The 26,168-nt window shown below is 44.0% G+C and overlaps 1 protein-coding gene across 6 annotated transcripts in view; it reads left to right on the top strand.

Moving 5' to 3' along the window:
• TNRC18 (trinucleotide repeat containing 18) overlaps positions 1–26,168 on the top strand; it is a 459,641-nt gene that overhangs the window by 399,453 nt on the left and 34,020 nt on the right. For all 6 annotated transcript variants that reach the window (XM_073633133.1, XM_073633134.1, XM_073633132.1 and 3 more), the window contains one exon: positions 9,375–9,539. In XM_073633133.1, the coding sequence (XP_073489234.1) occupies positions 9,375–9,539 (165 nt within the window). The remainder of the gene's footprint in view (positions 1–9,374; positions 9,540–26,168) is intronic.

Below are 26,168 nucleotides of genomic sequence, written 5' to 3'. Positions count from 1 at the left end.
ACTGAGCTAATATTAATATTGTAAGACTAAGGCACAACAGTGATTGCATTTGTACTAGTACCTCTGCTTTGGCAGCTTAGGACTATGTCTCTCCGTAAGAGGGCTTCAAGGGCAGGTAAAAGCGGCACCAAGAAATCACCGCCTAGTTCTAGGGGTTCTGGGCATGCCTGCAGGATACCCCCCCATGAAAGACTGGAGGCAGGCTCACAGGATGAGTCTGTGCCCCTGTCAGGTTTTGCAGCCTCTCCCAATGTTGTAGCGCCTGTGTATGTCACTGAAGACATTATGAAAGCTGCATTGGATCGTTTGGAAGGAAGGATAACTACTTTTATCACAGCTTCCTTGAAAAGTAGAAGAAAAAGGGGTAGATCCCCTTCCTCTGCATCTTGGTTCCCTACCGGATGAGCATTCTGATAATGAGGAAGTATCCCTATCCGGGGATGGATATCCGGGAGCAGTCGGACGATTTAGGGGAAGAGGAGAATTTCTCTTCTGCCTCTCAGGCCCTCAAAGTACAGGTGCAATATTATACTGAGTTGGTGCGTACCACATACAAATTGCCCTCTGCTGAGGTTCCCATATCCTCTGTTTCCTCCTTGGGATCTCGGAAATCCCCACAGGCTGTGTATACCTTCCCAATTCATCCCTTGCTGGAGAAATTATTGTTATGAGGACTGGGTTCCCCCAGATAAACAATTTTTTCCTCCTAAGAGGTTTTCCATGCTTTATCCAGTTGAGGAAAAGTTCACCAAGAAATGGGGGGTGCCAGCAATTGATGCAGCTATTTCATGTGTGAATAAAAGCCTGACCTGTCCTGTGGACAATGCTCAGGGGTTCAAAGATCCAACTTATAAAAAGCTGGAAACTTTGTTTAAAGCCTCTTTTTCTGTTGCTGGCGCTGTGGTCCAACCTGCTATCGCAGCAATTGGCATGTGCCAGTTCCTCAAGGAAAAAAATGAAGCAGGTGCTTAACCTCCTTCCCACCGAGGAGGTCGAGGTTTATGCAGACCTTCCTAAGGCCTTGTGTTTTGCGGTTGATGCCATTATAGATTCTATTCAGCAAGCATTCCGCCTTACTCTCCTGCTGGTACACATGCGCAGGTCCCTTTGGCTTAAGCATTGGGCAGCTGAGGCTTCATGCAAAAGGTATTTGACTGGGTTCCCATTTTTTGGGGAACGCCTGTTTGGGGATGATCTGGACAAATATATCCAGAAGATTACCGGGGGCAAGACCACGTTGTTCCCGGTTAAGAAGAAGAATAAACTTCCCTTATTTAGACGTTCTCTTTCCCCAGCCCCTGGAGCATCGACCTCCAGGCAGTGGCGACGGCCTCCCCAGTCCAATACTAGGGAAAAGGTCCAAGGCAAAGCCCAAGGGCAAAAGAAGTGTTGGGGTCCAAGGTCTGGTAAGCAGAACCCCAAATGAAGAGGCGACCCCGCTCGGCTGAGTGGGGGAAGGCTGCTGCAGTTTGCAGGCGCCTGGCAGGAAGAGATTCAGGACAAATGGGTAACCTCCACGGTGTCTCTGGGTTACAAGCTAGCATTCCGGGAGCTTCCGCCATCTCGTTTCCCAAGGTCAAGAGTCTCCAAGGATCCAGAAAAGAGGAGACCCTTGTTTCTAGCCTTAGAGCGTCTGTTATCACAAGGGGTAATTATAGAAGTAGCCTTAGAAGAGCAAGGCTCGGGGTTCTACTCAAACCTCTTTACGATTCCAGAACCAAGCGTGGATGTCAGACCAATTCTAGATCTAAAAGACCTGAATCAGTTTCTAAACATTCGCTCTTTCCGCATGGAGTCAATCCAGTCAGTGGTTTCCACCCTTCAGGGGGGAGAATTCCTGACAGCAATAGAAATCAAGGATGCATATTTATATGTGCCAATATTTCCCACTCACCAAAAGTTTCTAAGGTTTGCGGTGGATCAGCGCCACTTCCAATTCGGGGCCCTACCTTTTGTTCTTGTTACTGCACCTCGAGTGTTCACAAAAATTCTAGCCCCGCCCTTGGCAAAACTAAGGGTTTAGGGCATAACAATGACAGCCTATCTGGATGATTTGCTACTCGTAGAACAGTCCGTCGCATGATTAGACCGCAATGTGCTCAGCACAGTGGAGTACTTGGAGTACTAAGGCTGGGTCCTCAATCCAGAAAAATCCTCCTTACAGCCCCTAAAAAGGCTGGAGTATTTGTGTATGGTCATAGACACAATCCAAAACAGAGTATTTTTACCTGGGTCAAAAGCCAAAGCCATAAAGGTTTTGATCTGGGTAGTCATAGCAAAGAAAAATCCTTCCATTCGATTATGCATGAGACTATTAGGGAAAATGGTGGCTGTTCCTTACGCCCAGTTTCACTCGAGGCCCTTGCAGAGCAGCATTCTATCAGCCTGGAACAAAAGAGTTCAAGCCTTAGATCTTCCAATGTGCCTATCACCAGGGGCACGCCAGTGCTTCAATTGGTGGTTGCTGACCAAAAATCTACTAAAAGGAAAGTCCTTTGTCCCAGTTACTTGGAAGATTTTAACCACGGTTGCCAGCCTAATAGGCTGGGGAACAGTTCTGGAAGAAGCTTCCACTCAGGGAAGATGATCCAGAGCCGAAGGACTCTTGCCCATCAACATTCTGGAGATTCTGGCAATTCGTCTAGACCTCAGGGTATGGACTTACAGGTTGCAAGGTTGCCCTGTCCGGATACAGTCCGACAATGCTACGGCAGTGGCTTATATCAATCACCAAGGAGGCACCAGGAGTCTGGATGCCCAAAAAGAGGTGAATCACATTTTTTCTTGGGCATAGCATGTTCCTTGCCTGTTTGCGGTCTTTATTCCAGGGGTAGAAAATTGGCAGGGGGACTTCCTAAGCCGCCAGCAGCTGTGTCCAGGAGAATGGTCTCTACACACCAACATTTTTCAGGCCATATGTCGGAAATGGGGTACCCCAGATGTGGACCTGTTGGCTTCCAGGTTCAACAGAAAACTGGACAGCTTTGTGTTAAGGGCAAAGGATCCATTAGCGCAAGGGTCAGATGCCTTAACGATTCCATGGGATCAGTACTCTCTGATCTATGCGTTCCCTTCAGTTCCGCTTCTCCTGCGTTTCCTTCGGAGGGTCAAAAGGGAAGGGAAGCTGGTAATTCTGGTGGCCCGGCTTGGTCCAGACGGTCTTGGTATGCGGAGATCATAAAGATGGCAGAAGAAAGACCTTGGGTTCTTCCGCTACGCCCTGACCTACTCTCACAGGGTCCAATATTCCATCCTGCCTTATGAAGTCTGAATTTGACGGCTTGGCTGTTGAGACCCACATTCTGAAGAGCCGTGGTCTTTCAGGGCCAGTCCTATCCACTCTGGTTAATGCTAGGAAGCAGGCCTCCAGGCTCATCTACTACAGAATCTGGAAGGCATATGTTTCCTGGTGTGAATCCAGGGGGTGGCATCCTAGAAAGTATGCCATTAGTAGGATTCTTGCTTTTCTACAATTAAAGGGGTTGTAAAGGTAAAAATGTTTTCACCTTAATGCATTCTATGCATTAAGGTGAAAAAACTTTTGACAGTACCGCCGCCCCCAGCCCCCCCGTTTTACTTACCTGACGCCTCGAATCTTCGCTGCTCGTCCTCGTCATCTTCATTGCAGCTCAGCCTGGTCGCTGATTGGCTGCAGTGGATGGATTGAAAGCAGCACAGCCATTGGCTCGCGCTGCTGTCAATCACATCCGATGACGCGGCGCGCCGGGGGGCGGGGCCGAGTGATACAGCGAGCGGCTATAGCCGCCCGCTGTATCACGGGAGCGCGCCCGCAAGCACTCACCACCATGCGAGGGAGCTCGCATTAAGGTGGTAAATGCTTGCGGGGAGGAGCTGAAACAGCCGCCGAGGGACCCTAGAAGACCAGGTTCGGGGCCACTCTGTGCAGAACGAGCTGCATAGTGAAGGTAAGTATAACATGTTTGTTATTTAAAAAAAAAAAAAAAAAAATACCTTTACAACCCCTTTAAGCGTAGAAAGTAAGCTGGCCTTGAGCACTATCAAGGGCCAGATCTCAACCTTGTCAGTATTCTTTCAAAGGCCGCTTGCCTCTCATTCCCTGATCCGGGCCTTTGTTCAGGGGGCACTGCGCTTGAATCCGCCAGTTAAGCCTCCCATGTGCCCATGGGATTTAAATTTGGTCTTGTCTGTTTTACAGAAACAACCTTTTGAACCGTTGCACCACGCTTCTTTAGTTCTTTTGACAAAGAAATCGTTTTTTATGGTAGCAATATCCTCAGCTAGGAGGGTATCAGAATTAGCAGCTTTTTCTTGTAAAGAGCCATGTTTGGTTATTCACAAAGACAGGGCGGTGTTGCGTCCTCATCCGACTTTTTTGCCTAAAGTGGTTTCAGGATTCCATGTGAATCAAGATGTGATCCTACTGTCCTTTTTTTCCAGATCTGTAGTCCATGGAGGAGGAGTTGTTACACTCTCAGATTTGACTGCTCTTACAACATCTAATCTGCAGGCAACGACTCAGATACGAAAGATTGATCAGTGCATCACCAGGCCTCCATGGCTCAGATCTGCAAGGCTGCTACTTGGTCTTCGGTCCATACATTCGCTAGATTCTACCAAGTAGATGTGAGAGGACATGAGGATGTCGCCTTCGGGCGCAGTGTGCTGCAGGCATGTGTTTTCTGATCTGCGTCTCCCTCCCCTCAAATTTGGGCATTGCTCTGGGACATCCCACTAAGTAATTATCAAAGGCTCTGTGTCCCGTGATGTATGAACAAGAAAATAGGATTTTTTTAAAACAGCTTACCTGTAAAATCCTTTTCTTGAGAATACATCACGGGACACAGAGCTCCCACTCCTCTTCGGGATTATACATGGGGATACTTATTGCTTTGCTACAAAACTGAGGTACTCTCCATGTAGGAGGGGTTATATAGGGGAGAAACTCATCTTGTAATTAGGGTTACCAGTGTCCAATCGCCTGATGGTGAAAAGGATTTTACAGGTAAGCTGTTTTTAAAAAAATCCAATTTTTTTGCTAGAAAATTACTCAGAACCCCCAAACATTTTATATATATATATATATATATATATAGCAGACACCCTAGGGAATAAAATGGCAACTTTTTATCTTGCACGGTATTTGCGCAACAATTTTTCAAACGTGTGGTTTTTTTTTGGAAATTTTCGTGATTTTAAAAATAACAAAACCGTAAAGTTAGCCAAATTTTTTTATATAATGTGAAAGATGATGTTACGTCAAGTAGATAGACTCCCAACATGTCACACTTTAAAATTGCGCACACTCATGGAATGGCCAAACTTCAGTACTTAAAAATCTAGGCGACGCTTTAAATTTTTTTACATGTTTAGAGTTACAGAGGAGATCTAGTGTTAGAATTGTTGCTCGCTCTCTAACGCACGCGGCGATACCTCACATGTGTGGTTCGAACGGCGTTTACATATGTGGGCGGGACTTATGTGTGCGTTCGCTTCTGAGCGCGAGCTACCGGGGACAAGGGTGCTTTAAATTTTTTTTTTTACTTTTTTTTTTTTTTTACTTTCTTTTACAATATTTTTTTTTTTTTTTTATCACTTTTTTTCCTTGTAATAGAAATCATTTGTGACAGGTCCTTTTTATGGAGAGATGCGGGGTCAATAAGACCCCACATCTCTCCTCCAGGCTGAAAAGCATGAGATCAGAAAAAAAATCCACAATCTCATGCTTGCCAGCCGCAATTGCGGCTTTGTTTACATCCGCGGCCCGGACGTGACATCATAACGTCGCTCCCGGTCCTCCGACGGTCATAGAGATGACTGGTGACCATCTGGTTCACTGGTCATCTCTATGCTCGTCATCCGGCGGCAGCCAATTCTTTCTCCGGGTCCCCGATGGCACGGGAGAGCCCGGAGAAGCACTGGATGGTGGCAGGAGGGGGGGGGGAAATGCCCCCTCCCGTCGCCTGTAAGAACGATCAAGCGGCAGAACTGCTGCTATGATCATTCTTATGGTGCACAGAGTCGCCGGCTGAAAACAAAGATATCTACATTATGCCTGTAGCTGCAGGCATCATTCAGACATTCCCACTGAAAGTCCAGGACGTCATATGACATCCTTAGGCGGGAAGTGGTTAATAAGCTTCTACACAGTTTTACTAGAAGGGTGTTCAGACAGTTGGCATTACAACCTTGAGTTTGTGTAGTTTCAAATGCGTTTCATGTCTGGCCAGGTAGGCTGCTCTTATCCATGTACTTATGCCATCTAGTGGTCCATAATGATATTGTAGGCATGTTCAAGTGCCCCTGTCAATATGCAGCAAAAAGAAATTCTACTCCGGGTACTGACTGTGCAGATACTGATTTCCTTCTGAACTATTGTTGCAAATCATTACATGAACTGCAATTCTTGTTCCTATTCTGAGTTCAACTAAGAGCCCCTATTCTGCATTGTGGTGTTCATTTGCCTTCAAACTTTGTAAATTACCTGTGTGGAGTAGCTAGAAAAACAATTATACCTTGAAATTATTAAACGAAAAGTTGAACTCTTCTCCCCTGTACCCTGTAACATTTTAAATAGGCTTACTAGTAAAAATGTGCATTGGTTGCTAAAAATGGATAAAAGCAAACTTTCACCATGCCTTCAGCTAAAACAATGACAAATGGAGGCCTGGAGTTGCAAAGACATTCAACTATATGATTCTGGAGGGGTGGCAAGCTGTCCATGGTTTGAGAATTTATTTGAGTCCCTAGAGAGGTGTATTGATCTATGTACATCTGATGTTCTGTTGTTTCAGGTAGTGGCACAATAAAAGTGGGGTTGCCTATAACTAGAAAAAGTATTCACACCCCTTGACATTTTCCACATTTTGTCATTACAACCAAAAACTTAAATGTATTTTATTGGGATTTTATGTGATAGACCAACACAAAGTGGCACATAATTGTGAAGTGGAAGGAAAATAATTAATGGTTTTTAAAAATTGTGTGGCGTGCATTTGTATTCAGCCCCCCTGAGGCAATACTTTGTAGAACCACCTTTTGCTGCAATTACAGCAGCAAGTCTTTTTGGAGATGTCTCTACCAGCTTTGCACATCTAGAGAGTGAAAAGGAGGGGAGGACTTGGATCTAAAAAAATATACTGAGAGTAACTCCAAAGGGAACCACACAGCAGTGTAATAGTCACAAAAATAGAAAATCAGCAGGAGGGCTGATGTAGAGGTGTGTAAGATGCTAATAGCACCTCTCCAATATTCAAAGCTCAGACAGCTTGGTGCACGCCATGAAAGCAGATGGCTGTACGTGCTGAGAGTTGATCAAATGATCAGGTGGGGAGGAAGATGAAAGGAGCCGTGCACATGCAGGTGAGGCAAGGTCAAATGACAGTGAAACACCAATGCATTTCACTCACATGACATGAGTTTCATCAGGGCATGCTTTCAAGGTGCGCACCAAGCTGTCTGAGCTTTGAAGATTGGAGAGGTGCTATCAGCATCTTACACACCTCCACGTCCGCATCAGTCCTCCTGCTGATCCGCTGATTCCGTGATCCGTGGAACTTTGGAAGAAACTCAGTGGCAGCCCTCCATCTACATGAACAGATTTGTCAGTGAGGAAGGAGCCTCAGCGTGGTTTTGGGTGAGCTTGTTCCATTTTTTTATATCCAAGTCCTCCCCTCCTTTTCAGCCAGTTATTGAACTCTGGGATCCACCATCCCTCAATAGGGGTGAGCCTGTGAATTTTCACTTAATTTCTAATTGAATCAAGTGTTGATTTTCCCTGTTTTTAACCATTCACATCTAGAGAGTGACATTTTTTGCCCATTCTTCTTTGCAGAATAGTGCAAGCTTTGTCAGATTGGATGGAGCGCGTCTGTGAACAGCAATATTCAAGTCTTGCCACAGATTCTCAATTGGATTTAGGTCTGAACTTTGACTGGGCCATTCTAACACATGAATATGCTTTGATCTAAACCATTCCATTGTAGCTCTGGTTGTATGTTTAGGGTTGTTGTCCTGCTGGAAGATGAACCTCCGCCCCAGTCTCAAGTCTTTTTTGCAGGCTCTAACAGGTTTTCTTCTAAGATTGCCCTGTATTTGACTCCATCCATCTTCCCATCAACTCTGACCAGCTTCCCTGTCCCTGCTGAAGGAATGCATCCCCACAACATGATGCTGCCACTACCATGTTTCACAGTGGGGATGGTGTGTTCAGGGTGATGTGCAGTGTTAGTTTTCCACCACACAGTGTTTTGCTTTTAGGCCTTAAAAATAAATTTTGGTCTCATCTGACCCGAGCACCTTCTGCCACATGTTCTGCTCCACATGGCTTCTCGCAAACTGCAAGGGGACTTCTTATGGCTTTCTTTCAACAATGGCGTTTTTCTTGCCATTCTTCCATAAAGGCCAGATTTGTGGAGTGCATGACCTATAGTTGTCCTTTAGACAGATTCTCCCACCTGAGCTGTGGATATCTGCAGCTCCTCCAGAGTTACCATGGGCTTCTTGGCTGCTTCTCTGAATAATGCTCTCCTTGCCGGCCTGTCAATTTTAGGTGGACGGCCATGTCTTGGTAAGTTTGCAGTTGTGCCATACTCTTTCCATTTTCGGATGATGGATTGAACAGTGCTTCGTGAGAGGTTCAAAGCTTGAGATTTTTTTTATAATCTAGTCTTGCTTTAAACTTCTCTACAACGTTATCCCTGACCTGTCTGGTGTGTTCCTTGGCCTTCATGATGCTGTTTGTGCACTAAGGTTCTTTAACAAACCTCTGAGGACTTCACAGAACAGCTGTATTTATACTGAGATTAAATTACACACAGGTGGACTCTACTTATCAGGTGACTTCTGAAGGCAATTGGATCCTCTAGATTTTAGTTAGGGGTATCGGAGAAAAGGGGGCTGAATACAAATGCATGCCACACTTTTCAGATATTTATTTGTAAAAAAACTTAAAAACTATATCATTTTCCTTCCCCTTAACAATTATGTGCCACTTTGTGTTGGTCTAGCACATAAAATCCCAATAAAATACATTTATGTTTTTGGTTGTAACATGACAAAATGTGGAAAATTTCAAGGGGTATGAATACTTTTTTCAAGGCACTAGAAATATAGCCCTTGAAATGTGTATTTTTTTTCAGAAGCCTGCAGTTCAGATTAGGTAAATTTTATGTGGCAGAGCAAAAAATTTCTACGTAATTGGTTGTAACATAAAAATCTCTACATCATAAAAAAGTAGCCATGTGGCACTTGAACACTAACAGAAAGAAAAGTTCACTGCAGACGATAAGAAGAAATAATAAAAAAAGGTAGCTTGTGGCCATGATATCAGCTTGATTTTTTAGAAGTTATTTTGATTTTAAATAGCTAACATTATTGTTTACTTTGTTACCTAGGTGCAGAGCCTTCGCCTGCTTTATTGGTACAGAGTACTAAAAGAAAAGTGCGTAAAAATAGCAAGGAAAAAACTGATTTAAAAGAAGACTGTTCTATGGGTTGTGAAACAATGTCTGTAGAGCGCAAACCCAGGGGACGAAAACCAAGTATAAAATCAATATCAGGTGTGTTTTTCTTTAAAGGAAATATGCCAATTTCCGGTGTTTTTTGGATAAACATAGATCATTTTATATTATGAAAATGTTTTTAATCTGCTTTAAAGACTTGCTACAATGTATAATTTGTACTAAAATATGAACACAGGGGAATCCATATTTAACCACGTCAATACTAGACACTTTCACCCCCTTCCTGCCCAGGCCAATCTTCAGATTTCAATGCTGTCACGCTTTGAATGACAATTACTTAGTCATGCAATACTGTACCCAAATGGCATTTTTATCATTTTTTGAGACAGATAGGGCTTTCTTTTGGTGGTATTTAATCACCACTCGTTTTTTTTGTTTTTTTGTTTTTTTTGCTAAATGAAAAGAGACTGAAAATGTTAAAGGCGTTTTTCTTCCTTTCTGTGATAAAATTTTGCAAATAAGTTATCTTTCTTCATAAATTTGGGTCAAAATGTATTCTGCAACATTTCCTAAAGATAACCCAAATCCATGTATATTATTTAGTCTGTTGGAATGTTTGAGTCCACAAATTATGGTGTATATATATTTGAAAATCTATCAATCCTGATGTACTGATGACCTATCTCATTTCTTGAGCCCCTAAAATGCCAGGACAGTACAAATACCCTCCAAATTAATTAAAGAGAAGTATGGGGTCTTTGTTTTTAACCCATCGTACTTACCTAGGTGGATGCAGCATCGGACCGATGCTTCATCTGTCCCCCAGCGTCTCTGCACTGAGAACCGAGCCATCGAACACCGCCGATGGCTCGGTTTTCTTTTAGCTCCTGCCAGTCAGCAGCTCTCTCCTCTGTGCTCATCCACGCTCATTGGAGCGCTGAGCTGTGGAAGGGCGGGGAGCGGCCGTCTCAGTGGCTCGCTGAGAGGCTGAGACAGGCATCAGTCCAGGCTTTGTCGTGATGACGCGGTGCCTGGACTGATTCCAGTGACATCAGCAGAGAGCGGGCTTCAGCCCACTCTCTGCTGAAAATGGTCACAGGAGTGCCAAAGGAGTGGCACTCCTGTGACCCATAGGAGAAGCCCAGCCAAATGAGCTCAGGCTGGACTTCTCCTTTAATAATTAACTCCTATGCTTACCAATTAGCCGAAATTATTATACAATCACTAAATAGCGTGACAACAGCTGCCAACAATGTCATGTGTTCGTACAATCCAAGAAGCAGATTGTGGCAGTGATGGGGGGAACACTAACTGGTGATGGCATGTAAAAAAAAAAAAAAACTAGAATTTAATAATTTTTTTGTTTTTTGTTTTTTTTACACACTGTAACCAGAGCAGTACAGCGTTACCACAGTGAAACTGGACTATTCTGGGGAAGTGATCAGGATTTTCTTTTTTTATTTTATGATTGCTTACAACAGTGAATGATCACTGTTATAAGCAATCATTTTTATGAATGGCATCCATTCATTTTGTGCAATTGTGAAAGCTGTGATTGGCAATAGCTATCACATGGTACCGATGCACTGTGATTTGCCCTCCCTGTATCTTGTGATCACTGATCAATCACAGAGATTAACTCAATGAATGGCTATGAATTGGCTTATTGGTGAACACCTTTAGGCTACATGTACACCAGCCTACCCCAACTGCGGCCGCGGCAAAAAACGCAATCTGTGTTTTTACTGGGATTTGCATTTTCCCACGGCAAGTGGTCAAAATTTTGTTATCATGAACACTATTCTTCTGCATTCAGGAGATGGAGGTTTAACCTCACCTAAACGCAGCATCTCCTACACTCTGCTAAAAGCCTATGGATACATAGGCTTTTATGGAGTTGGGTTTAGCATCTTTGGCAAAATAACGCCAAAAGTTCCTAAACTCAAGATTAGGAGCTGCTAGCGTACATGAAGCCTTTTTCCCCGTACACACGATCGGACAACAAAACCTTGGATTTTTGTTAGACGGTTGTTGTCTCCAACTTGTCTTGCATACACACGGTCACACAAATGTTGGCCAACAATTACGAACATAGTGACGTACAAGACGTACGTGATATCTCCATTATGAACGCTAGTTTTACAAGACCGAGCGCTTCCGGCTCGTACTTAATTCTGAGCATGCGTAGACTTTTGTGCCACGGAATTGTGTACACGCGATGGGAAAGTCCGACCACAAAAATTTGTTGGCAGAAAATTTGAGAACCTGCTAGCCAACATTTGTTGGCGGAAAGTCCCGCATACACACAGTCTCACTTTCCGCCAACAAGCTCACATCCAACATTTGTTGTTGGAAAATCCGATCGTGTGTACGGGGCATAGGTCTGCTGTCAGCAAGCTGAAGAAGATTCTGCTATAAGATAACTAAAACACAAGCACAGGTTAACTACATTTATTCTCAGTCTCTGCAGATAGTAACCTAATATACTAGCTAAATATTAAGTATAAATATCTTAATCATACAGTACAGGACACAGGCAGAATACTTAACCACCATAGGTTATAAGTGCGTACCTTCAGGTGATTGGACACTGGCAAAGTTTTATAGGACATGTTCCCAGGCACCTCCTCTATAACCCTACTCCACTCAGTTTTGTGCTAATGTCTGAAGGCGATTGACCTTTTCTCTTCATAGACAAACTCACCCTTAGCTTAACTAGTTTATTAGTTTTCTTTATTATTTTATCTTTCAACTTTTTAAACAAACCCTAATTGTTTCTTCATGCCAGCATAGAAGCAGTGTATCCAATTACTGCGTTATAACTACCTATATCACATGCTTCAGGTGGGAGTTTATTCTCACTTACTTTTTTACTATTCACGATGTAAGGTTATCATCTTTTTATTATTTCCCATTACATTCTATGGGTATTTTGGTCATCTGTACTGTGCTCATGTAGGTAGATACCTGCTCATTGTACTACTTAATCATTATCTCTCATTATAATGTTTGTTATTAGTTACTTTCAATTAAAAATATTGAACAAGAAGCAGTGTATCCAGATTGGTGCAACCTCAGTAAAACCTTGGGAGCCTTAGCCAGACCCCACGCTGTGGGGGCAGCTGTAACATTGCTTCGGACACTGGATCCTGCATGGACGCTAACCCTGGCACTTGTTGCAGTACGTTGTTATTCAAAGGGTGGTATACAGGTCTAGGGCTGTAGTAAATCACTTTGGAACCCAGTTCCTAAAGACCCCATCAATGGAATTTCCACCATGACAAGTGAAGCCTGAACACCTGGCAAGTGTAAGGTACTTCAATCCCAGTGATTACTCTGTACCTCACATTCTGGCCTTCTTACAATCAGGTGTTGATAATTTGACCTTAAAGCGGAGTTCCGACTTAAAAAAAAAATTAAATGTCAGCAGCTACAAATACTGCAGCTGCTGACTTTTAATTATCGGACACTTGCCTGTCCCAGGGTCCAGCGACGCGGGGGAATAAAGCCCCGCTCGTCTCCCCCTGCCGGCATTGTCACTGTGGGCGCTGGCTGTGGCTTCACAGCTGGGCACACACTGCGCATGCACGAGCTGCGCTGCGACTGGCCGGGCAATCATCTGAGACCTGTGACGTGTCCCAGATGATTGCCGAGAGGGAGGGGGAAGAGGTGAACTTACTTCTGGCGCTGCGGTGCCCCGGAAGGAAGTGGGAGCTGGAACCCTCTAAAAAGAGGGTTTCCTCTTCCCCACCCCAAAAAAAATGACATGCCAAATGTGACATGTCAGGGGGTCACAAAGCTTAAGTTCCATTGTTGGGTGGAACTCCGCTTTAGGTACTTTGAAAGGACAGGTCTTAGCCTTGACAATTCTCTTTCAAAGGCCTCTGACCTCTTTTTCCCTTGTAAAAATGTTTTTTCGTTGACGATTTGTTGGGGCAATGGCTGGTGTTAGCGCTTCAATCATCACGTCACCATGGCTGATATGGTGTACGGATGATTGAAGTGCATTATTTCCATTATTACATTGTAATATAAAATTAAATAGTTCAACTCATCATAATGCAGAATCAGTGGGAGCCCTGAGTGTGTCACCTGCCACCGTCCAAACACACACAACAAACCAAGTTTAGCGCTGTCCCCACTATACCTATTCCAACAGTAAACAGTCTTTATGTATATTCCTCGCTTATAGTGTTGCAGCTCTCCCAAAAGTCCACTGGGTGGTAGACATGATTCTGAAAATATATAAAGACAAGAGAGAGCGCACGCCAGCCCTAGTGTGTTATCGTTTAATAGATGAAGATAAGTGTATAAAAATAAGTGTATAAAAAACGAGGGTTGCACTCACAAACATCCAGCGTTAAATGGCATAAACAGCTCCATAATAGCCTCCTTTCCTGGTCTGTAGGGATCAGTTAGCTCACAGCAACTAGCAGCGTGGTAAATATTTCAGTAAGCACAGACCGCCTGCTTCCTTGTAACACACACCGCCCAAAGCACTCGCACGGACCAGCCGGCACGGACCAGCCGGCACTGCCTGACGTCACTCGTGGCCAGGGAGGGGATGCACAGTGATGCAGCTGACTCCTCTCGTAAGCTTCATGCAATTGCTAGGACAACATGTTTCGGAGGCGTGGCCTCCTTCAGGTAATGCCCTCATCTCCTCTAGTGATAATATATGCTCAAACACCCAGCCCCTCCTATCTATGAACCAATGGCATCATAACAGACCAGGAGCACGGAGTACACAGCAAGAGGTATCTACAAGACGGGAGGGGTTATATAGCAACAGCATCCTAAAATGGTGTTTAGTACAAATAAACATAGAGAATTAGCACTATCTTTAATGTAAATCTAAAAAAAAGAATTCTTGTCATATGTAATTAAAACTTATTTAAAAAGTACTTATGTGAACAGTACTATAAAATATACTATAAAATATACACTATATATTAGTTAATATCGACAACAGAAAATCAAGCTGCAAGGGCATAATCATACATATCAATATACATAAATAAATGATATATAATATATATATAATATAACATCATATCGATAAAGATGCAAGACGGTACAGTGGTGTAGTGGGTAGCGCACTCGCCTAGCAGTAAGAAGGGTCGCTGGTTCGAATCCCAACCACGACACTACCTGCCTGGAGTTTGCATGTTCTCCCTGTGCCTGCGTGGTTTCCTCCGGGTACTCCGGTTTCCTCCCACACTCCAAAGACATGCTGGTAGGTTAATTGGATCTGGTCTAAAAATTGTCCCTAGTATGTATGAATGTGAGTTAGGGACCTTAGATTGTAAGGGTAGGGACTGATGTGAATGTACAATATATATGTAAAGCGCTGCGTAAATTGACAGCGCTATATAAGTACCTGAAATAAATAAATAAATAAGACGTCATGGCATATCCAATGTAGAAATTAATTGTATTATATTATATGGTTTTTAGGTGGTGAAGAAATAAAGTTATATTAAGCTATAAAGTATATGGTGGGGTCCCATACTAAAATGGACCCCTATCTAAATTGAAGATTTAGAAAAAAATTTAAATTTGAAACCTTTATCAGCAAAATTTAAGAATAAAAGCCAAAGTTGGTGTAAGTTACCTCTGACGGTGATAGGAAGAGCAAATCTTATTAAAATGATTTGGGCCCCGCAATTACTTTACGTGTTTAATAACTCACCAATATGGATCACAGCATTTTGGTTTAGAAAAATAGAGTCGCTTTTCAGAGACTTGATCTGGAGGAAAAAACAACCACGTATAAAGTTAACAACGTTAATGCTAACCAAAGAAGAGGGATTGGCGATCCCCATCCCAAAAATTATTTTTTAGCCTCACAATTACAACACTTTAGCGGATGGACAATAGTAGCGGATTCTGACCCTATACAGAGTCTGCTGCTATCAGTTTGTGAAGTATATCCATTGGTTTCTTTATTAGAGTCGAGAAATCAACTGCGTGATAAAGGATTTCTTACTGGTAAATTGTTTGACAAGGTATGGCAGGAAATTAGGAAAATTACTGAGATAAATGGATATACGCAGAGCCGGTACAAGGGGTGGGCGAGAGGGGTGGGTGCCCTGGGCGGGGTGTGAGAGGGGGCGGGTTGTTAGCAGGCATAAGAGTATCATTATCCTATGCCGGGCATCACTAAATTGCGGCCCGCGGTGCTGCTCTTTCTGGACCGCCGCGCCATTTAATCGCCACTTTTGTCCCCAGCCTCCTCCACTATCATTAGCAGAGTAGAGAGGAGCGGCGGGCGGGACAATTCCACACTGGGGGCGGGACCAGCACTGCATGGAGAACGGTAGCTGCCTATCACGTTAATCGGGAGGTGATTGGCTGCTAGGAGGCGGTCCTAGCAGCCAATCACCAGTTCGCTAAAAGTCAACCCGGCAGCTCCCGTGCCCCGCCCAGTGCTGCTGTGCCTTCAGTTTAGGATTGTCCCGCGGCTCCCGCCTCCTGCTCTCCGCTCTGTGAAAGGTAGGAGAGTGAAGAGAGGAGAATATATGGAACTGTGAAGGTTGGGAAGCGGGGGAATGGGGTCAGTGCTGTGTGAAGGGGTCGTGTAAAGTGGGCAATACTGTGTGCGGGGTGATATGTAAAAGGACAATACTGTGTGTGGGGTGATATGTAAAGGGGCAATACCGTGTGTGGGGTGATATGTAAAGGGACAGTTCCGTGTGTGGGGTGATATGTAAAGGGGCAATACTGTGTGTGGGGCAATATGTAAAGGGGTAATACCGTGTGTGGGGTGATATGTAAAGGGGCAATACCGTGTGTGGGGTGATATGTAAAGGGACAGTACCGTGTGTGGGGTGATATGTAAAGGGGCAATACTGTGTGTGGGGCAATATGTAAAGGGGTAATACCGTGTGTGGGGTGATATGTAAAGGGGCAATACCGTGTGTGGGGTGATATGTAAAGGGGCAATACCGTGTGTGGGGTGATATGTAAAAGGGCAATACCGTGTGTGGGGTGATATGTAAAGGAGCAATACCGTGTGTGGGGTGATAAGTAAAGGGGCAATACTGTGTGTGGGGTGATACGTAAAGGGACAATACTGTGCGAGGGGGTAGTGTAAAGGGCGAAATACTGTGTGTGGGGTGATATGTGAAGGGGTCAATACTATGGGGGTGATATGTGAAGGGGGCAATACTGTGTGTGGGTAATAATTAATTGAATTTGCATTGTTTTAACTACATACTTGTTTTGAAACGTCATTCTTTCTTAAAAACGGGGGGGGGGGGGGTGCAGTTTGCCATATTCGCCCTGGGCACCAAATGGCCTTGTCCCAGCACTGGATATATGTCATATACTCCAATCTGGAATAATAGCAGCTATGAGGAATTGATGAAACTGGAAGGGTTTGAGACTTGGAGGCAGAAGGGACTAAGGTACATAGCACAGCTATTTCAGGATGATGTGTTGAAAACCTTTAGTGAAATAAGTAAAGAATGTAATATTCCAAATCAAAGATTTTTTCAATTTCTACAGCTCAGGCATGCATTAAAAATACAGGGTAGATTGCATGAACTGAAGTTTAATAAGTCAGGGGTAATAGCCTTGTTGGATACGATGGGGAAAAAAAAGAGATATCACAACTATATGATCTATTGTTTGATAAATTTAAATGCACTGTGGATATACCAGCTAGATTAGCCGCTATCTGATAAAATTATAATCTGATTCATACAAAACGAAAGTCTGAAACTAAAACTGGTGTAGTGGGTAGCGCTCTCAACCGGCAGCACAAAGGGTCGCCGGTTCAATTCCCATCCACAACACCACCCGAATGAAAAGCCAAACAATGTCAAATAGAATATCTTATACATTCTGTAATTTCATATGAGAGTACGTATTTCAAGTTCTACGTTTAACCCTTCTGGTGGCATACTGTTTAGAGTGAAAATCCAATAGGATTCATGTTTGCATAAATGAGCAAAACGTTCACCTTTCGGGATAGACATAGGTATGGATTCTATACCAAAAAGTTCCAACCCTGTAGTGCTACCATCATGTTTATGCTTAAAGTGACGTGGCACACTATGCTTCTCAACCTTTTTTTTCTATGAACCTACGGTGTTCACCAAAGCACATCCTCATCGCATGCACCGTTCTACCTACATAGAGATACCCACATGGGCACCTCAACCCATAGATAAAAAACAGGGTATTGCAACATATAAATTGTTTAATGTAGAAGGTACGGCCATCTTTACAACTAAATGACTTCTGGCCATGAGAGATAAATTTACACGCTTTGCATTTAATGCCTTTACATCTATAACATGCAGTAATGTTAAAGAATTGAGGGATGTTTTGCATTTTCAAGCTTTGTTTGTCTTTAAGGAGACTGGGGGCAATTAAACTTTTCACATTTTTCGCACGTCAGAATACTACCCGAGGTTTATTGGGGAGGATTTTTCCAAGTGTATTGTCCTGCCCCAAAATTGGCCAGTGCTTTTGGACAGCTCTTTTTATAGCCCAGTGCTGATTGTTGAATGTTGTAATAAAAACAATGTCATGTTGTTCTTTTGCAGATGTAGTCATAATTTTGTTCTGGATGCCTTCTCTATATTGGTCTCTCGCCTTTTGAATGTGATGATCTGCATATCCTTTTTCCAAAAACTTTTTTGACAATATGGTTGCTGCCACCGTCGCCTGCCATCAGATTCAGCTTGTCACTTGCCACCGTCTGCCAACAGATGCAACTTGCCACGTCGCCTGCCTCCAGATGCAGCTTGTCACTTGCCACCTTCGCCTGCCACCGTATGCAGATTGTCACTTGCCACGTCACTTGCCACCAGATGCAACTTCCCATGTTGCCACTTGCCACCAGATGCGGACTGTCACTTGCCACCATATGCGGATTGTCACTTGACATGTTGCCTGCCACCAGATGCAGCTTGTCACTTGCCATATCACCTACCACCAGATGCAGCTTGTCACTTGCTATGTTGCCCGCCACCAGATGCGCATTGTCACTTTCCATGTGACTTGCCACCAGATGCGGATTGTCACTTGCCACCAGATGTGGACTGTCACTTGCCATGTTGCCTGCTACCAGATGCAGCTTGTCACTTTCCACGTTGCCTGCCACCAGATGTGCATTGTCACTTTGCACGTGAGTTGCCACCAGATGCGGATTGTCAGTTGCCACCAGATGCGGGTTGTCAGTTGCCACCAGATGCGGGTTGTCAGTTGCCACCGGATGCGGGTTGTCAGTTGCCACCGGATGCGGGTTGTCAGTTGCCACCGGATGAGGGTTGTCAGTTGCCACCGGATAGGGGTTGTCAGTTGCCACCAGATAGGGGTTGTCAGTTGCCACCGGATGCGGGTTGTCAGTTGCCACCGGATGCGGGTTGTCAGTTGCCACCGGATGCGGGTTGTCAGTTGCCACCGGATGCGGATTGTCAGTTGCCACCAGATACAGATTGTCAGTTGCCACCGGATGGGATTTGTCAGTTGCCACCAGATGTGGATAGTCAGTTGCCAAGTGAGGGTGGAACAACGGTGGGGCGGGCAGTGAGTGATGTCATCTCTCACCGCACCTCAGTGTAGTGTTCATGGCGGACTGTCAGGGGGGAATGGCGGTGATGCGGGGCGGGAGGTGATAGATGGTGTCATCGCTCTGCTCACCCACAGCACCGCAGACAGTGTTGTGTTTGCGGCTGGCTGTGAGGGGACAGAACAGCTGTAATGCGGCACAGGCAGTGAGAGATAACGTCATCTCCCTGCTTGCCCGCCACTGCCGAACCTCTGAAAGTGCAGCCTTCGTGGCCCAGGTGCAAACAAGCTGTGGCCTGGGGGTTGGAGCACCCACCCTCTTAGATGACCTCTCCTGGAAAGTTGCCTTTTTTTTGTAGGCAAAAGAGGGAGAAAGCAGCGCTTTCTGCGTGTAGCATATAAGCAATTTATTTATGCACAACAAAGTGGCAACTTACAAATATAGAAGATAAAAGTGCTCATCAATTAGAAGTCAAACACTGCTGCAAAGTGAAGCCCTCAGTAGTGTTGGTGGCATCCAGCACTTTGTGGTTGGTCTGGGAACCCTGGGGAGGCAGAGGTGACGTCCGCAGGAGATGGCGGGCATGGCATGCGCTCGGAGCATGCATGCTTCTTTATCGGGGCCTCCTTTCAGTGCACCAATTACTCCCCTCCCCTCCCCTACCTTGGTCTCAATGCCTTTATTTTGCTAGCCTGTAAAGAGCTTTTCTTCATTCTTCACAATGATGAAGTTGTCTTACGCACAAGGACATCCTTTCTTCTGAAAGTGGCCTCAGCATTCCATCTCAATGAGTACATTGTACTCCCATCCTTATGACCTGCTTCTAAGCATCCAAAGTAAACCTCTGGATGTAGTCCAAGCCATTAGAGTATACCTCGAGGCTACTGCTCCTATCAGAATTTTGTAATTCGCAAGGGACACCATGCTTTAAAGTCCACCACTGCACAGTGATTGCAAAAGCCTACATTCTCAAAGAAAAATCTCTCCCTGCGCTTCTACGTGCCCTGTCCAACAGATTGGTGGATGTTTTATGGGCATTTTAGCACCCAACCTCAATTGTGTTGTATTTGTCAAGAAAGGAGGCCCTGTGGTTGCCTGTTCCCTACTACCATACTAATCTAAAAAAAGGCGGACTTTCTCTGGTGAAAGCAAGCCCTGGCAGTCTTTTTTTATGACTATTTCAATGGGTAGATTTTGTTTGTATTTGCACATTTGAGTCTTTTAAGGCCTTCGCATCATCAGTATATCTTTTTTCCTGAATAGACAGCATTTTCAGTGAAAAGATTTCTGCATGTTTAAAGTAGTTGTGAACATATAATATTTTAGACACTTTCTAATACAGTTATTAGATCATGCATCTCTTCTTCCTGATAGGGGTGGGGGGGTTACAGGACTCTGCAGACGCACAGTGTGCTTGTATTCCATAGTCTGTTCAGCATTAGGCAAGATGCAGGCTGTGCTTGAGCAGGGGTTGTGTTCAAAAGGCAGACTGTGATTAGAAGGGAGTGTGTGTCTGAGGCAGGCTGTCAGGTTTGGTCAGGCTGTGGAAGGTGAACAAACTACCCAAAATGGGCATGACGTGTCTCTGCACAGTGTCCTGCAGCTCTGAATAGCCAGCCAAAGAATGAAAACTGACCACGCTAACACAGATCAGCTTCTGTGCTTTGTATGGTGAGTTTAGAAAAAAGAAGAAAAGTAACTGGCAGGATCAACTGGGTACTTGAGATGAAAGAAGATGAAAGTTATATAAACTTTGATTTATAAAATACACAGACACATACAAAAAAAAAAGATTATTTACGGTAAAATACACTTTACTTTTGAGCCTCTTTGCTTCCTTTGTAAAGTGGAACTTCAATATCTTCCTCTCTCACATGTCAAGGACAAAAAAAAAAGGGACACGTGTGAGAAGTAATAGTGATTTTTTTTGGGGGGGGTGGGGGGGGGGGGTAGTTGGAGAGTAAACCCAGCATTTTGGCAGGTGCGCAGAAAATAAATATTCACTCATGCTTAGCTACAAAGCATGTTCTCATTGTTGAAATAGTTTGGTATAATTTAAAGGTCTATTACTCCTGAATTACGGCACTAAACACATGCTTTGGCGGTGCAATTCATATGATGTTGACATTATGAACATGGAATAATCTTGATCCCCATTAATGTTTGTCTGTTGGGTATTAATGTGCTTATTAAACTTGGCATAACGTATAATAAAGTATACGATGGCTTTAAATGTCTTTTAAAGTGGTTATAAAGCCTAAACATTTTTCACCTTTAACCATTCTTTGCATTAAGGTAAAACATTTTTAGGTAGCAGCATGCCCAATAACCCACCACGTCACCCCCTTATACTTGCCTGAACCCTCATTCAATCCAGCACTGTGCCCATCTGCAGTGGCTCTCTCCCGTCACTTCCTGGTCTCACTGCTACCTCACTTTCATTGGCTCCTGCCAATCAAAGCCAATAGCGAGAGAGAGGGGGGCAGGGCTGAGCCCCACTGCCTTTGTCTATAGACTCAGGCAGTGTAGCTCAGGAGCAATAGATAAAATAGTGTAGCGCTGGACTAAAAATACGCATATAATGATATATGCAAGTGGACGGGGCCCATAAATGTGTAAATAAAGTGACTAGTGAATAAAGACCATATAACATTCAGTCTAAAATGATCAAGTGCATGTATAGTGACACTAGAGATTAATCAAGTGCACCTGCATATATTTAAAAAACAAGAAGTGATATGAGAGTAAATATAAAAGTGGCAAACTTCAGGTGAATAAAATGAACCAATGTGACAGCAAAATGAATGAAAAATATATTATATCAACACAAGACATCTAATCACTAATAGTGCTAATAAATCCTAATGCTTAGTGATCGCACATGAAAAGGAAATTAAAATGAATATATAAACAGTCCCAAAAAAAATCCAAAGAACAGGTCCCAAAGCGTAGTGACACTCCAACACAGAATCTGGTTCAGTGTTCCACCGCAGCTGTTGCCCACCACCAAGGGATAAAAGTTGGAGGCTTACCGGACAGCCTGCGACCACCCTTATTCAGGGGGGTCAAAACAGGCTCAGTAGAAATATGTGGGTCCAGATGATATCCTCACCAATAATCTCCAGGTGTACTCCAGGTATCTTTTATGGCAAGCCAAGAGGGGCTTCCAAACGGGGTGCAGCTAGGACTTGACCACAAGATGCAGCAAAGAATTGGCCACAAATAACCCCAGAAAAAGAAAAAGATACTCCAATAGTGCAGAACGATCTGGCCAGTTTATTAAAAGTTTATACAAACAACTAGATTTAAAAAGCAAAGTTCTGACGGGGAGAAATAAAAGACAAGCTCCACCGTACACTTCGTACCTCATGGATCGTCGACAAGACGATCCATGAGGTACGAAGTGTACGGTGGAGCTTGTCTTTTATTTCTCCCCGTCAGAACTTTGCTTTTTAAATCTAGTTGTTTGTATAAACTTTTAATAAACTGGCCAGATCGTTCTGCACTATTGGAGTATCTTTTTCTGGGGTTATTTGTGGCCAATTCTTTGCTGCATCTTGTGGTCAAGTCCTAGCTGCACCCCGTTTGGAAGCCCCTCTTGGCTTGCCATAAAAGATACCTGGAGTACACCTGGAGATTATTGGTGAGGATATCATCTGGACCCACATATTTCTACTGAGCCTGTTTTGACCCCCCTGAATAAGGGTGGTCGCAGGCTGTCCGGTAAGCCTCCAACTTTTATCCCTTGGTGGTGGGCAACAGCTGCGGTGGAACACTGAACCAGATTCTGTGTTGGAGTGTCACTACGCTTTGGGACCTGTTCTTTGGATTTTTTTTGGGACTGTTTATATATTCATTTTAATTTCCTTTTCATGTGCAATCACTAAGCATTAGGATTTATTAGCACTATTAGTGATTAGATGTCTTGTGTTGATATAATATATTTTTCATTCATTTTGCTGTCACATTGGTTCATTTTATTCACCTGAAGTTTGCCACTTTTATATTTACTCTCATATCACTTCTTGTTTTTTAAATATATGCAGGTGCACTTGATTAATCTCTAGTGTCACTATACATGCACTTGATCATTTTAGACTGAATGTTATATGGTCTTTATTCACTAGTCACTTTATTTACACATTTATGGGCCCCGTCCACTTGCATATATCATTATATGCGTATTTTTAGTCCAGCGCTACACTATTTTATCTATTGTTCATTTTGTGTGCCCTTGTATTGGGGTTATTGTGTTTTAGCTGCAGGACTCACTTCACGTTTTTCAGTTTTTAAATTGAACACCGAGCGCAATTTCCCCCCCCCTCCCCTTTCCTTTTAGCTCAGGAGCAAGCCTGCACAAGTGCCCCCATAGGAAGTGGCTTCCTATGTAGACACTCCCCAGAGAGCCAGAGGTGGAGCCAGAAGTTTAGGCGGGGAACCCAAGAAGAGGAGTTTCAGAGCACCTTGTGCAATTCCATTGCACAGAGCAAGTAAGTATAAACCGGTCTGTTTGTTTTTTTGTTTAATTTTGTGGGGGGTTTTTTTGCATTTACAATCACTTTAAACTGGTGTTTTGGATGCTAAAACCTGTAATACCTTCTGCTTTAAATTGAACTTGTGCCCAACTATGCACGCTAAAATAGTCACATGTTTTGGCCAAGCAGTGCAAAAACTTTTTAAACAAATACTTGTTCATCATGGTATTTATGAGTGTTGTGCAGAAACTAATTTTTATTAGCAGGTGTTTTCTAAGCTGTTAGAAACCAACTGAAAATGGACTATAGAATCTTTGTGGTGATTTTTGTGAATTAATACCTTCACATTAAAACAGCTATAGAAGTATGTAGAGGTTGTTTTAAAGCTCTTTTTACTGCTTGTAAAAAATATGTATATTGTTTTATCTTTATTGTACAGTACAGGACACAGAAATCGATTCATAGACCATGAGTTATATGCTGCTACCTTCAGGTGATTGGACACTAGCAAAAATCCTTGTTGAGTTCACCCATTTGTTACATCAGAACCACAGCCACTGGAACTCTGTTAGCGCATGGGTGATCATGATTCCCTCATATTGGATGCTCTACATTCCATTAATCGACATCCTTTGCCTGAGTACCCCGCAGGGAAAGACCCTCATTTGGCATGGTAGGATTGCTGCCACTCAGGAGCAGGAATCTATGTGAGAGACAGTGGCAGGTGCGCCACAGGCCCCAATGAAACTCCAAGTTCCTCAGTCGATACACCAACATAATTTCAACCCCCTGATTCAGACTCCCTTATAGTCACACAACATGCAGCCGGTCTCAGGCAGAATTAACTGCCACAAGGTCTGATCTATTCCAGAGGCTACCGTCACTTCTGAAATAAGTGGGGACTAGTAGCCACACGCACTCTACTGCTCCTCTGCCTGACTATTTTCACATGCTAAAACCAGGTTGGCAGAAAATAGGGGAGATGCAGACAGCTGAGGTTTCTCAAGATTTTTTACCACCACAGTTTAAAGAAGTTACTTCCTTAATTCCTTGTCACATGCTATTACTCTGGACTCTATAATAAAAGCAATGCATACTGGACGCTGGTTAGATATGCTTAGCCCTGCTCAGCCCCCACACATGCACAAATGCAAAAAAAAGGGTTTTTTGTAGAAAGCATGTGGGGCCCTATACAGTGATTGGTGAGACTCTGAGGCTGCATTCACACCTGAGCGTTTCAAAGTCCCACACTTTTGATTTTGTACAGGTCACCCATGTAAAAAGCAGAAAAACGCCTATAATCTGCCCCAAAGATGCTCATGTCCTTTTTTTGAGCTTTTTTCAGGTGTTTTGCTTCAGGTGACAAAACGCTCAGATGTGAACAGGTGCCATTGGGATTTTGCTTGTTGGGCGTTTTTCAGGCCTTTTTTTAGGAATTTTACGAGCGTTTTATGAGCTGAAAGCGCTCAGGTGTGAATGCAGCCTAATACCTTTGAAGCATTGTATCTCATGAATGCAGATTTCAACAAAATGATTCTGCCCTCCCTGTGGACCTGGCCATTCTTGCACAAAAGTCTCAGTCTACAATTTTTCTCAAGGGTATACTGTCCTTTAAAGATTCATTGGATAGGCATTTGGAGACCCTTTTGAATTCCTCCTTTGCCCATCAATGCAGCCTCACCAGTGCCCATCAATGCAGCCTGATCCATGCCCATCTGAAGGCTCTAACATGCCAGTCATTGCAGCCTGTTTAGTGCCCATATGCAGCCTCTAATGTGCCTATTATTGTAGCCTGTTTAGTGCCCATCTGCAGCCTCTAACGTGCCCATTATTGCAGCCTGTTTAGTGCACACCTGCAGCCTGCTTAGTGCCCAATATTGCAGCCTGTTTAGTGCCCATTATTGCAGCCTGTTTAGTGACAATTTGCAGCCTCAACATGTCCATCATTGCAGCCTGTTTATTGCCTATCTGCAGCCTCTAACATGCCCATTATTGCAGCCTGTTTAGTGCACATCTGCAGCCTGTTTAGTGCCCATTATTGCAGCCTGTTTAGTGCCAATCTGCAGCCTCAACATGCCCATCATTGCAGCCTGTTTAGTGCCAATCTGCAGCCTCAACATGCCCATCATTGCAGCCTGTTTAGTGCCCATCTGCAGCCCCTAATGTGCCCATTATTGCAGCCTGTTTAGTGCTCTTCCGCAGCCTCTAACATGCCCATTATTGCAGCCTGTTTAGTGCCAATCTACAGCCTCAACATGCCCATCATTGCAGCCTGTTTAGTGCCCATCTGCAACCTCTAATGTGCCGATTATTGCAGCCTGTTTAGTGCCCTTCCGCAGCCTCTAAAATGCCTATCATTGCAGCCTGTTTAGTGTCCATCTGTAGACTAGCCTTTGCCGATCATTGCAGCCTCACCAGTGCTGGATTACACAGATCCGTGATCTCCTGTGTATCCGGCACTCAGTCACTCACAGTCCCGCCGGCTCATATGATGGACAGAACTGTGGTCCAATGCCGCTCCAGGGGGGCGGGACTGTGTGTGACTGAGCGCCCGCATACACAGGAGATCACAGCTGTGTGTAATCCAGTGGCGCTCATCCCCTCCTTCCACTCCGAGGCCAACACTCCATGTGCGGCCAACACTCCATGCTCCCCTCCTTTGCCTCCACACTCACCAGACCAAGATGATGTACTCAGTTTATATATAAACCGACAGCCTTCGCTCTG

Source organism: Aquarana catesbeiana, linkage group LG06 (assembly GCF_042186555.1).
Source record: "Aquarana catesbeiana isolate 2022-GZ linkage group LG06, ASM4218655v1, whole genome shotgun sequence".
Taxonomy (NCBI): domain Eukaryota; kingdom Metazoa; phylum Chordata; class Amphibia; order Anura; family Ranidae; genus Aquarana; species Aquarana catesbeiana.
Note: the sequence above shows the minus strand (reverse complement) of the source record. Positions and strands in the feature narration are given on the sequence as shown.